Genomic DNA, 13,292 nt, shown 5'->3' with positions numbered 1-13,292 from the left:
CAGAGCTGGTAGATGAGTAGCTAGCCCCAGGCCCCTCACCTACCCTTTGGGCCTTTACAGGGTTACCGCTCTTACAGGGTCATTGCTCTGGGCCCTGGTGTAAGAGGCTACCCCTCAGAGGCTGAGATCTAGCACCAGCACTCCAGGAAACAAATTTGCCATGCTTCCTGCACTGGCCACAGAGATGAACCCAGACAGTGGCCTGAACATCTCTGTCCACTCTCTCTGCCTACAATGGGTAGGACCACAGATGTGTCCAGCGGGCAGCACTAGACCTCACATTGGCACATGTAACAGTCAGCAATGTAGCGCGCCCCCCCCCCCCCCCAGACGCATTCAGCCATCAGTGCTACGGCCATTCCACACACACATTCAGGTCAGCACCATGACCCTCACACAGGCATGAGCAATCACTAGTCAGCACCATGACCCTCCCAGCTCCCCAGAGGGTGCCGGCAGGTGCTGCTGAACCAGTGAGTGAATGAACGGAGTTCCAGGGGCACCTGCCTCTTAGATCCTCAAGTGGTTGAAGTAGAAATCCCTGCTGGCCACTCACCTCGCCCAGTCTCTCACACATGAAGTTCTCCCAGCCATCCTCAGGGGGTGCTTCAGGGATAAACAGCCAGTCAGCCCCTGAGGCCAGCGCAGACACCAGCGCCAGGTATCTGGAGGAATAAAGGGGCCAAGCCTGCTCAGGACCTTCTCCCTGTCTCTCTCCCTGATGCCCGCAAGGGCTACTTCATACTCATATATAATAGTAAATGACCAGTGGGTGCCAGACACTATGTGTCCCTACCCCACTGTCCCCCACAGCCCCCGATGCCCCACCTCTCCCTGATGACCAAGACAGTCCTCCTCACCCGCAGTGACGTCCCATCACCTCCAGCACAAAGGTCCTCTGGTGGCTGTGAAGATGAAATGGGTGGAGATATCAGTGCCAGGACTTGTAGGCCACACATCTTAACCCACCAGACTCCGAGAGGATAGGGGTGCTGCCCAAGGACAGTGCCCAGCTCCTCATGCCCAGGGCTACCTGCTCCCTGGATGAGAAAACACCCACCATTATTCAAGACCGTTCTCAACCATCTTTTGTTTTTGTTTGAGACAAGGTTTCACTATGTAGCTTTGGAGCCTGTCCTGGAACTCACTCTGTAGCCCAGGCTGGCCTCGAACTCACAGAGACCCGCCTGCCTCTGCCTCCCAAGTGCTGGGATTAAAGGCGTGCGCCACCACCACCTGGCTAGTTCTCAACCATCTTGAGAGCTTGGTACTAATCCAAACCTGGTGATCTGTGGTTGGGAGCCCAAGAACCCCCTTCAGGGGCACCACCAGCCTGGGATGCAGTAAGCCTCTGGTGGCTGGGGTGCACTGCCCATGTCCCACCGACACCTGGAAGGTTGGAAGCTGACTCCAGCATCTCCTTCAGCAGAAGGCACTAGCCTAGAAGCCATCAGTTGAACACACAGCTAGAGTCCACCGGCTACCGGCTGCTGCGGCAGCCCACGTAAGGCCAGCTTCACTACCACGAGGGGACAGAGACTCCCAAGTCAGCCTAGTTAGCATGGAACCCCACTTACCTCTGGGCAGTGGTGGTGATGGCATCGATGACCTCCATAATGCGATGCAGGGCCGAGTCTGTGCCTATGGTCATGTCGGTGCCGCAGAAGTCGTTATCGATGGAGCCCACCAGCCCAGCAATGCTCAGGTGTGCATGTTTCTGAGCCGTGGACTCTGAGATCTTACCTGTGCCAGAGAACCAAAGGCTTGGTGAGGGCCACGACCTGGCCAGCTGCTTTGGCCACCATACCTTTTTCTCCCTCGTTCACCATCGGTAAGAAGGGGTATATCCCAGCAGGGCTCCAGGCCTAGCTCAGCCCTTCTCAAATGCCTCATCAGCCAGTAGGCAGCCTCCAGGGGACCACGGAGGCACTATGCTCCAGGCTTCCCACAGGAGGCACAGAATGGCTAAGATGTCACCTTCCAAGCAGCAACCTTGGGACTTCAAGTCTAATGTCACCTAAACTATAGCTACACCTCCGCAAACTGAGTGTGTGTCCCACATCAGACTCTTAGGAATCAGTTACAAGCAAGGCCATCACGCAGCGCGTGTGCGGGGGTGGGGGGCAGGGGATGGGAGAAGTAGGGGGGTGGGGGGTGGGGATATGCTATCCTGGAACACGGGGCACCACCTGTGACCTCAAGGAGCTTGGGCTCATGCTGACCTCGCCACCTGCACACCATCCCACATCAGAAGCTGTCCTGGAGGAGATGACTTCCAGCCATTTCCAGAGCCAGGTAAGAGCCAGCTCTACACAGACCCACCTTCCTTCACCAGCTCCTCCAGGAGGCTGCCCCACTCATTGCGGAAGATGTTGGCACCCGTGAGGCTGCCATCTCCACCAATGACACACAGGTTGGTGATGCCGTGTTGGAGTAGATTGTAGGCTGCTGCCCGGCGTCCTTCTCTCGTAGTGAAGGCCTTGCAGCGGGCACTGCCAATAATGGTGCCGCCCTGCATGGAAGAGGCAGGAGCCTTTAGGTGGGGTGGCAGAAGATGCCACTGCTGGACGAGGTGGACCCCACAGAATTAGAGCGGGAAGTCTCTAGAACCTTGTGTGGTTCCCCCCACTCTCTGGCCTTTCTCAATGAGTCCAAAGCCTTGAGCTTGGGAGTTCTCACGAGTCTTAGAATGAGAAAGTGTTGCGTGTGTGCGCAAACACACACACACACACACACACACACAAGACACACAAACACACCACCCACCAGCCAGAAGAGAACCATCTCTGTCTCCACCCACAGCCTCCCTGGTCTAGACTACAGTCTCTTGGTGTGTGTACGTCTGTCTGTCTGTCATTTGGCATGTCTCTATGTGTCTGTGCACCCAGGAGATCTCTGTGTCTGAGGGCCTCTATGTGTGTGCACACCCACACATGCTCACACACTGCCGGGGTGGGGAAGGAGCATCTGACTTCAAGCCTCACCAGCTGGATGATGTTGGAGACACTGAGCCAGTTGGCTGGCTTGATGTTCTCACCTCCTTCCACAAGGCCCTCGTAGCCCTGAAAGCAAAGAGGGACGGATGAGGCACCAGCCCGACTGTAGCCGGCAGCACTGTGATCACCGGCAGGGAGCTTGCTCAGGGGGCCCGGCTGCAAAGACTCCTATTTGCAGGCCCAGCAGCCTGTGTGGGACTCCGAGCATGCTCTACACGCCCAGGAGTTTGTTTCACAGAGAAAAGCACGCAGTGCATGCTTGTGGTGCCAGCACTCACCTGAGGACTGTCCCCAAGCTGAGCTCATGTCATTGCACCCAAACCAGAGGGACAAGGCCAGGACCCCGAAGCCCCTAGGGAAGCCCGATGTCCTTCAGAAGAGATCTGCCCAGTGTGAGTGGTGGAAATGACCTGGCTGTGGTCTGAGGGGACTCTAAGTGCTTCCCGCCATGTGACAACATAGCATGACACCCTCCCCTACCCACGGATATATTTAACTAACACCTAGTTTCAAAGGCAGAAGTCAGGGTGCCAGGGACACACACTACACAAGTCTCCCCATGGGAACACGCGTGCATTTTGGGTGGGAAGGCCCGTACCTAAGGGAGAATTCACAAGTCCCAGAGATGTGTGGGCAACCACAGAAGACAATGTCCCATGTGTCCCCAGGTACTTGTGGCCAATTCTTCACCCCAGAGCAAAGGGGTGGGAGTACAGGGCAGTGCACCCCACAGTACTAGACAGTACCTATCTTTCATCCTGGAGGTTATGGACTGGACCCTCATGGGGTCAGCATGGCTTCTTTGCTGACCTCTGCTGATGCTCATCAGACAGAAAGTACCAAGTACCTCTACCACACAGTAGATCTGTCTGTAGGTTTTACACACGATGAACATGGGATATGGGTGTTTTGCAAATGGGTAAGACAAGATGGACAGCCTCTTATCATGCAGCTCCAAACTCCTCAGAGGGCACCACTGGCCTTCCAGCACCAGGGAAAAGTGGGCATGCTATGCTTGGCCCGGGATGTCCAGCTCAGCTCTGGGCTGTGCTCCTCCCTAGCCAGGGGTAAGGCCCCAGAGAGTGGTCAGTGAACACCACAGTGAAGGGTCGGCTCAGGCTACAGCAGCCACACAAGCAGCTCTGCCTTCACCCCTGAAGTCACAGGTGGACGAGGCACCCCAGTCTGAGGAGTAAGTAGCTTTTCCTAGTTCAAGCCAGGCTAACTGTACCTCGCTGGGCACTCAAGACCTCTGGCCATGAAAGGAAAAGTAAGACCATTAATGTACAAGTTGGAAGACTTCAGACACCACTGGTAAAACAAAATCACCTACTAAGTGTCAAGGATTCCCGAAAAGACGCTGTATGTGCAGAGACCGATTGGTTAGAGCTGCAGGGATATGGACGGTTGCTGGTCCCGAGACTAATCACCATATCTGGCTTTGCCCATCCCGGTGTCAGAACTAACATCCTGCGTCTAGTAGATAAAAACCTTTTAGAATCTATTAGCTTGGCAGACCACCAGCTTCCACCGACCCAAAAGCTAAGACCATCATCAGAGAGCACCTGAGCCCCGGAGAAAAGCTTCTTCCCTGATATGCTGGACCCGCCTCTCTGATGTCCCCACCAACGTATTTTAAACATGCCTTGATTTACGACCTTCTTTGTTCTGAAAACAGTTCATGAAACTGCTTCCACATCGGCACATGGAATTTGGGGTAGTTTAAATGTTTCCAGGCCATGACCCCTACATTTAGCTTTTTTTTTTTTTTTTTTAACTCAACAGGATTCAAAACACGTCTGTTGCCTATGAATGTCTCAAAGATGTCAAGGACAGCCGATCACTTAGGGCCAGGATGCTCTACAGCCCTGGGCTTCCAACACTCCCCTCTCATGCCTAACCTCAAACAACATCCCTCACGAACCTCACAGCTTTGTTGAAAGAAGAACACTATTCCACCTTCAAACCTTGTGCATCTCACCCTCAGCGCTGTGACTTGGAAGGGTCCACACAGCCACCGTATTAAAAAAAAAAAGCCCTTGAGAAGCCCTCATCCATCCTCTCCCATGCTCTTGGGGGTGCTTTGTTATGTATAAAATGTCTCTTTATGCCAGGCGGTGGTGGTGCATGCCTTCAATCCCAGCATTCGGGAGGCAGAGGCAGGCCGATCTCTGTGAGTTCGAGGCCAGCAAGTGCATTCCAGGAAAGGCACCAAAGCTACACAAAGAAATCCTGTCTCAAAAAACAAAACAAACAAACAAACAAAAAAAAATGTCTCTTTATAACCCTACCCGCTTCACACTGGCTCTCTCTGAAATCCCTCTCTACTTGGAAGTAAGGAATATTGGTGGTGCCTGTGGAGGTCTCTGAGGAGGAAGGCACTCTGCAGGGCCCTGCAGTAGATGGAGAGGAGCATCCTCTCTGTCCTTTCCTCTCTACTGCCGCTGAACACAGTAAAGTCCAGGCACCTCCTTCTCTGCGACTCCAAGCCCAAAGGTCTAAGAGAACAAAGCAGTCCGCACTTACTTGCAGTCATTAGAAGACACCACCCACATGGACACACGGGAGAACTCATATGCCCTTTCATATTTATTTGGCTATGTAGATCAGACTGGTCTCTTAACTCAGAGATCCTCCTGCCTCTGGAGCTCCAGTGCTGAGTTTAAAGGCACACACCACCCGCACCTGGCCCTCTGTATTCCCTCTTAACAGGAGAGGCTAGGATGCTGAGGAAAGAGGCCTTACATATGGCTTGAACCCCGCTCTCCCCATTTGGAGGTCCTATACAGCTACATCTGCCAGGCTCCTGTGCCTCAGATCTCTGAGACTCCACAGCAGGGTATGCAGGGATCCCCCATCATCCAAGCCTGAAGCCTGCACTCAGAGAGAGAGCTGCCTGTGTCTTCTACACTGGGGGCCCCCCACTATCTCTCCCTCTCCCACATCTGTAGAGCAGAAGACTGGGTATGGCCCTGCCATAACCTGGGGCCAGGGCAAGGGACAAGGACACACCCAGGGGTGAGAGGGAGGGGCAGAGGCCTTATGAAGAGGCAGAGCTGGGGTTGGATACATTGTGTATAAGAAGTTAAAACAAGATAACCACAAGATATGACAAGGGAATTCGGGAGCCTGTGGGAGAAAGAAGACAAGACACCCAGGGAGTGGGTGGGGAGACTCACAGACTGCTGTGCCCACCTGAAGCAACATCAGGGAGCCCCTCACTCCCACCTGGCCTCCTATGGGCCACAGTGACAGGACAAACCAGGACAGACAGTGTGGCCCCGGGGAGGGGGACCCTCTGTCCCCAGGGCTCTAGACTGACAAAAACCTGAGCAAATGGATTGTGCTGGCCAGCAAGAGACAAAGCAGGGTTGGCGTAGGTAGGGCCTGGACCCTCCCCCACTGGTCCTGTCCTGGCTGGTCTCCTGGTGACCTTCCGTCCATCATCTAGGCCTCCAGGACTGAACAATGCCCCGTGGTGGCTGTGGAACAAGTATTAGCGGGCACCAACCCCACAATATGTCTCACTCTATAGATGTCTTGGCTCAGCCCCTTTCCCCCAGACAATATACATCCCGTCAGTCCAGGCCCAGGCACCTGAAAGCTTCCAAGGTGACCAGAACAGAAAAATGTATTCCCTGTAGGTTACCTCAGCATAGGCTACCGCCACCACACCCCCACCACACCCCGCTTACCTCGTAGATGAGGAAGACTTTGGCCCCCACATATATGCCCATACGGGTCACAGCCCTGACAGCAGCATTCATACCTGTGAGGGAGTCGGGACACGCCATCAGTCCAGGCAGGGATATTCCCTGGATATTCCCACAGCACCCCCACCCCAGTGGGCTCCGAGCCAGGAAATTAGCGTCTGGCATTCAACTACTCCCTGGAACACTTAGAAAGCGGTGGAGGAGAGCGGCAGCTGCTCTTGAGTGGCCTGGCTTCCTTCCATGCCTAGTCTCTGGCCTCGGCTGCCCTAACCACGGCAACAGGAAGGCCCCGGACTCGGTCAGCAGAGCCCTCATTCTCTCAGGCCCACAGAATCAGGTGCTAACCATGGGGCCTAGGCATGAGATATGGGGACAGAGGAGCCTAGGGAACGGGGTCCAGACCTCTGCCATAGACTAACATAGTCTATGGGAACGAAGGTGACATGGGCACTGAAGACCTTGTTATCGCCTCTGGCCATACCCCACCCCCTGGGCCTCAGTGCCAAGCACAAAGGGTCACACGACGTACCTAGCTGAGAGGGGTGCCTCCCCCTGTCCTCCAACCCCAGACTGGAAATGCTGGTTCTGCTCCGCCTCACACCTTCCCAGGACCCACAGCGGGAAAGAGCATTGTTCCCGGAAGTAGCAAATGCCTCCCATCCCCTAAACAGATGGAAGTATTATTGCCGAGACGTGGGAGGGAACCGGGAACATCCCACACACCCAGGGAGCCGAGCATCAAAGCCTAGGAAGTCTGAGGCCCCCACAGCAGAGGCTGGGTATGGGCTGCTGGCTCCCCCTGCTCACTCCTGAGTGGGAACGGTAAGGGAGATCAGCTTAGTCAGTCTACAGCGGCCACCACCATGCCTTCCTGCCCTTAGCCCACATCAGCAGGCCCAGCAAAAGGGTCCTGGGCCCTGGTAGGTAGGAGAGAAGGCCCAACATCTGGGATGGAGTTTGGAGATATCAGAGGCCAGGCACCCAGAGTGCAGCTCCTGGTCACCTGTAGCTCCAGAGGAAGGCCAGTCTCAGGTGACGAGGCCATCTCATCAGGCTGCTGGGTGGGGGGACAGCTCAGGACTATGTTACATAACAGATACAGTGTAGCCCTGCCTTGTAAATGACTTCAAGACGCTGTCAAAGAAAACCTACATTGAGCCCTAGAAACCACACAGGTGCCAAACCAAGCATCCATGGAGACTGCCCTTCATGTTGGAACATGGCCCTTGCGACGGGACCTGGGAGAGCAGATGCCCCTAAGGACCACAAGGAAGCTGCCTTTGCAAAAGGTTCCTATTACTGGTTTTTATTCATTCATTCATTCATTTTATTTATTTGCTTATTTATTTTTGAAGCAGGGTTTCTCTGTGTAGCCTTGGCTGTCCTGGAACTCAGAGATCCTCCTGCTTCTGCCTCCCAAGAGCTGGGATTAAAGGTGTGCACCCACCACAGCCCAGCCGGTTCCTATTATTGTTGAACCACTCTCAAGAGTGCCAATCACTGTGCTGAGGGCCTGGGAGTCTGGGGTTGGAGGACAGGGAGACCCCTAAGCTTGGGCACCCAATGATCCTTTGTGCTATGCATTGAAGCCCAGGGGGCAGGGTATGGCCTGAGGGGACAGCATAATCCTGGGCACCTATATCACCTTCCTGCTCTATATTCTAGACTGTGGCAAAGGTCTGGGCCCCACCCTCTGTGTTCCACTGTCCCCACAATTCATTTTATAGCCCAGGCTAGCCCAGAACTCATAATAAATTCTCCTGCCACAGCCTCCCAATTACTGGGATTACAGGCCTGAGGCACCACACCCATCCAAAAGGCCTTTCCAACTGCCCTTTCATTTGCTTTTCCTTCTCAAAATAAACTGGGCAAAGACCAGGCCCAGTCAGAGAGCCCTCAGCAGAGGGCGGGCAATTGTCTGTCCGCTAGCATTCATAGTGCCCTGTGCAGAGCCAAAGCCTGCGTATGCATTTGCTGCAACTGAACCCCAGAGAAATAACCTCTGGGAAAACAAGGTATTTTTCGGGCACCAAGAGACGATCCTGGGTCTTCCAGAGTATGACTTCTAAGCTAACAGGCCTGTGTCCATTCCCACACCCAGCAATGCAGGCATCTCACAACACAAACAGGAAATGAGTGTCTACGCTGACCACAGGGAAGGCAGAGCCCCTGAGTTGTTTAGGTACAGGGAAGGAGCTGGAAGAGATGGCCAGAGAACTGAAGCGCCTAGGCTGGGATGTGACTGAGGCCGGGCTGGCTTGTTGGTGCTGTAGTTTGGTAGATGGGTTTTGTTTCCTTTTTTTTTTTCTACCTGTAATTACTTTTAAAGAAATTTTACTCTGGTCACACAGACACTGATGAACACAACAGCCCTCCTCAGCTCCCCAACATGACTCTTGGCCCACAGGAAGGGAGAGACTTGGCCTGAAAAGGATAGGTCTTCCCGCCTGGCCAGGAGGAAAAAAGAAAACTTTTCCTAGGCCAGAGGCAGTGCTTGGGTCAGGCCAAAGGAGCTGGTCACATCTCTAGCCAGGCCAGGACTCCGGGTCTGGGCCCAGAGTCACGCCACCGAGGGCCCACGAGGGCACTGAGGGCACACAGAAGGCACGAGGTACCCAGTAGCTGACTAGCCTAGGGAACACACCCAAAGGCAGCTTCCAGAATTTAGGCAACAGACGGCGACACTCTGCCGTGATGCCAGCTGCTGCCGCCGCTTGCCCACTGATACTGGCCCTACCCAGAGAGGACTCCATGAAGCCTGTGGAGAACATGCCCTGGGGCCCAAGTGAAAATGTAAACAGATTCTGCCTACCCTCACCGACCCAGGAAGGGCCTCCTGCCTCTAGCCCCTCCACCAGCCTCCAAAAGTACATGTCTGTCACCCTGGTGGCCCTGGTCTGGCAGCTTCCTCATGACGGCAGCAGGAACTTCACACCCACAGAGACCATTCAATATTACCATCCCTCAGTCACTGGAGCCTCCCTTGCTCAGACAGGAGCCTGGGATGGATAGCATATGGCTGCCAGAGCCAGGAGCCCTGCAAATGGGATTCAGAAGGAGGGTAACTGAAGTGCCTATCCAATGGGTGAGGTGGGCCCAGCCAGGGCCTCCCTTGTGATCCCTACCATAAATGATTCTTCCTCAGGTCCCCGCCCAATCTCAGTCCCACCACTGAGCTATATTCTCTTGAAGAAGGGTATGCTGACTGGCAGCCATGGTCAGGACCAGGGGACTCAGCAGGGATCTGAGATTTCCAACAGGCCGGGAGTCAGGTGACCTTTTCTGCCTTCCCGGGCTTGCAACCATGCTTGTAAGATGCGTCCATCATCTTCATTATCCCCCACCTCTCTCTTAGGTAAGGGCTGGGCAGTCAGGAGCCTGCACTGAGGGGCATGTGTGCATCTGCATTTCCTGAACTCTCTGGAAGAAAACGGCCAAGCCCAGCTGCAGGGCTCACTCAGGGTAGAAAAGTCCCTCCAAGCCCCACGTGTCTTCCTCAGCCTCTCTTCCCCCTGAGGGTCAACTGGATGGTATCGCTCTTCAGCTGTGCCCAACTGGAGCTAGAGGCTATGGACTTCGGCAATCAGCACGAAACCAGGCCACCAAGTGAGGGGCCGAGAGGAGGCAGTTCCTCCCAAGCTAGGCTGTTCTCTAGCCTTACCAAGCCAGGCAGAGGGTGTGTGGACCCTGAGCAAACAACCACGTGCTGCCTGCCCTGTTACAGGAGTGAGACCAGGACTTCGCTAGGAAATACCCACAAAGTGCCCCTGCCCCCGAAATCCCGCTCCATGTACTCTATTCTCCACCTAGGCCTCCAGCCAAGGGACAGGAAACAGCCCAGGCGAAGGCTTGTGGGCAAGCCTGCCCTACCCTCAACCCCACCCAGGGCAGACAGGGTGGGAATCAGAGGCTGTATGGGGAGGGTACAGGGTCTCTGGTCCTTTCAAATTCCTGGGCTGCAGGATTCGGCCAGGACCGTCTCGGTGAGGTCCTGACACGTGTGACCCAGAAAGAAGAAGCCGAGTGCCCTAGGTCTGCGTGCTGCGCGGACACACCCCCAAGTCGGGCGGACTTAGGAAGCGCGAGGGCGGGGCGTGCCAAGGCCCGTGGCCTGCAGCACGTACGCTAGTGACCCGGGGGCGGAGTCTAGGGACAGGGACCTGGAGCCGCGTTGCCCCCGAAGGAGACTGGCGGGACTCGTATCCCCAGGTCTCAGGGCGAGGGACGGCGATCGCGCCGAAGGAGCCCGACGACAGGCAGAAACCCTGCCCATCCATAAACACGCCTTCGCGCCCCATCACCTTGCGCATCGCCGCCGCTGGTCAGCACTCCGATGGCCTTGCCAGCCCCCGACATCCGCAACTTCTCCAGGTCCACGGTGGCCATGGTGGCAGCGGAGACCAGGAGCCAGAGCTCCTCTTCCCCGCTCTGCGTTCCGCGCCGCTGTTGCCTGTCCCCGCCCTTTGCCGCCGCCAGTGCGCCCGGTTCGTCCCGCCCCGCTCCGGCTCCGCCCCCAGTGCAACGCTTGACTGACAGGCTCCGGGACCTAGTCGCCCCTCTGGTGGCTGCCGGGGAGAATGACGCGCTACAGCCCTTAGAAGGGCGGAGCGCACTCCAGTCTCCAGGTAGCAGTTCCCGAACCATTGGTCCCCAGGCACCTAGCAGCTAGGATCAACGTCCCCACCAAGGGAATCCACCACCTGTGCCTGACTGAAGCTTCTGAGCATGCGGAGTTCCTGGTACAGCAAGCTGGTTTGACAACTGTTCAGGTGCTGTTAAAGAAAACCCGGAGCCAAGTCCCACAGGCATTTTCAATCCCACTTGGCCAGGATCCTGGGCCTGCCCCGGGGTGCAGGTGTGGTTCAGGTGAACATTCCTCAGCAGCACCCGGACTCCGAGTTAGGCTTGCCACGTTCTCCTTCGAGCTCAACACAAGACTGTAGGGCCCTGGGCCCCCATTCTGCGTGGCTGTTGCCTGCTTGCCCACCTTGACCAGATGGAGGGGAAACCACGTGACATCGCCTCATCCTTACTTCAGAGGGATTTGCTGAACTTATCCGCCACCCTTAACCCTGGCAGCCCATAGAGAGCTCCTGGTTTGGGGTGTGACCTTTGCCTGGGGCATTGAATAGGGCATCAGTTCCCCAAGATTGGTTAGAGGGATTCAAAGCTGATAGGGGACTGGCCAGATCCAGGACTCTAAGGAAAAGCACCCACAGTCCAGAGCCCTGGATCTGGAGTGTCATGGATAGGAGTGGCCTGTGGGTCACTGTGAAGGCACCTGAGGGCATGGGGCATCTATGAAAGTGCCACCATCTGATCCTCATGGTTTATGCTTTTTGCCTGCTTTTGCTATGTTTGGTTTTGGTTTTTCAAAACAGAGTTTCTCTGTGTTATAATTCTGGCTGTCCTAGAACTCACTTTGTAGACCAGACTGACCTTGAACTCACCGAGATCCGCCTGCCTCTGCCTCTGTGTGCTGGGACTAAAGGTGTGCGCTACCACTGCCTGGCTTTGTTTTTGTTTTTTTAAGATTGATTTTTATTACAGGATTGTGGTGGCCCACAACTTTGATCTCAGCATTGAGATGGCAGAGGCAGGCAAATCTCTGAGTTCAAGGCTAACTTGGTCCACAGAGTGAGTTCCAGGACAGCCAGGGCTACACAAAGAAACCTAAGGGCACAAAAGGAAAGAAGGAAGGAAGAGGTGGGCCACTTAACTCAAGTTCTAAGAACACAGCAGGGCCTTTGTACAGGACAGGGGTGGGGGTGGGGTGGGGGCGTGGTTTACTGGGGTGGAGGGATAAATGTTTCCATAATAGTCATATAAGGTAGGGGAAGAGAAAAAGGCGTTAATTCCTTGTTGTAAACCCAAGTTTTACAGTATTTGGTAGAAAACACTAATATTTAATGTTGCTTGCAATGGGCTAGAAACATCAGGAAAGGAGCATAAAAGATACATATGTTAAGTTTCAAACCCCAGACAAACGGCTGAGGTGCCCGATTTAACACATCAAAGCGGACCTGGCCACTCAGGTCTCCCAGCGTCCCTCAGTCCCTACCTGTGACAGGGTATGGCTGGCACACCCCACCCTCTACCCTGAACTCTCCAGCCCAGGGGCTGGGCTGCCCTTCCCCCAGAAGCTCTTCCCTATGTAATCCCGACATTTTGGTTACCTCCCTGCTTTTGGACCTTTGACCTCCTGGCTTCTGCACCTGGTTCCCTTCCCTCCCCTCCCTTCTTCCCTCCCCTTCTCCCTACAAGGTCCAGCTCAGTCTGGTCATGTTATGTCCACTCTGGACTCGCCCTGTGCCTGCCTCCACCTATGCTTGCCCATATATCTATAATAAACGTTCTCTTCCACTGTACCTAGAAGCAATCATGTTCTTTCCTTTCCTTTTTATTTCTTTTCTTTCCTTCTTCTTCTTCTTCTTCTTCTTCTTCTTCTTCTTCTTCTTCTTCTTCTTCTTCTTCTTATTCTTATTCTTATTCTTATTCTTATTCTTATTCTTATTCAATATGCAAGTTAAAGAGCCCTCACAGTAGCCCCTGGACTGACGTTTTTGGTCATTATTTTTTTGTA

At 54.6% G+C, this 13,292-nt stretch overlaps 1 protein-coding gene across 2 annotated transcripts in view; it reads right to left on the bottom strand.

Moving 5' to 3' along the window:
* The window catches only part of Pfkl (phosphofructokinase, liver type), a 23,334-nt gene extending 12,070 nt beyond the window's left edge, over positions 1-11,264 (bottom strand). Inside the window, exons 1-7 of one of the 2 annotated variants that reach the window (XM_042265724.2) lie at positions 11,011-11,264; positions 6,692-6,765; positions 2,985-3,062; positions 2,323-2,512; positions 1,578-1,743; positions 861-905; positions 557-665 (exon numbers count right to left, since the gene is read on the bottom strand). In XM_042265724.2, coding sequence (XP_042121658.1) covers positions 557-665; positions 861-905; positions 1,578-1,743; positions 2,323-2,512; positions 2,985-3,062; positions 6,692-6,765; positions 11,011-11,095 — 747 coding nt within the window. In that variant the 5' untranslated portion in view covers positions 11,096-11,264. The remainder of the gene's footprint in view (positions 1-556; positions 666-860; positions 906-1,577; positions 1,744-2,322; positions 2,513-2,984; positions 3,063-6,691; positions 6,766-11,010) is intronic. The other variant, XM_042265725.2, reaches the window with a different exon arrangement.
* Positions 11,265-13,292: the final 2,028 nt, after the last annotated feature.

Source organism: Peromyscus maniculatus, chromosome 21 (assembly GCF_049852395.1).
Source record: "Peromyscus maniculatus bairdii isolate BWxNUB_F1_BW_parent chromosome 21, HU_Pman_BW_mat_3.1, whole genome shotgun sequence".
Lineage (NCBI taxonomy): Eukaryota > Metazoa > Chordata > Mammalia > Rodentia > Cricetidae > Peromyscus > Peromyscus maniculatus.
This window is presented reverse-complemented; position numbering and strand designations above follow the sequence as displayed.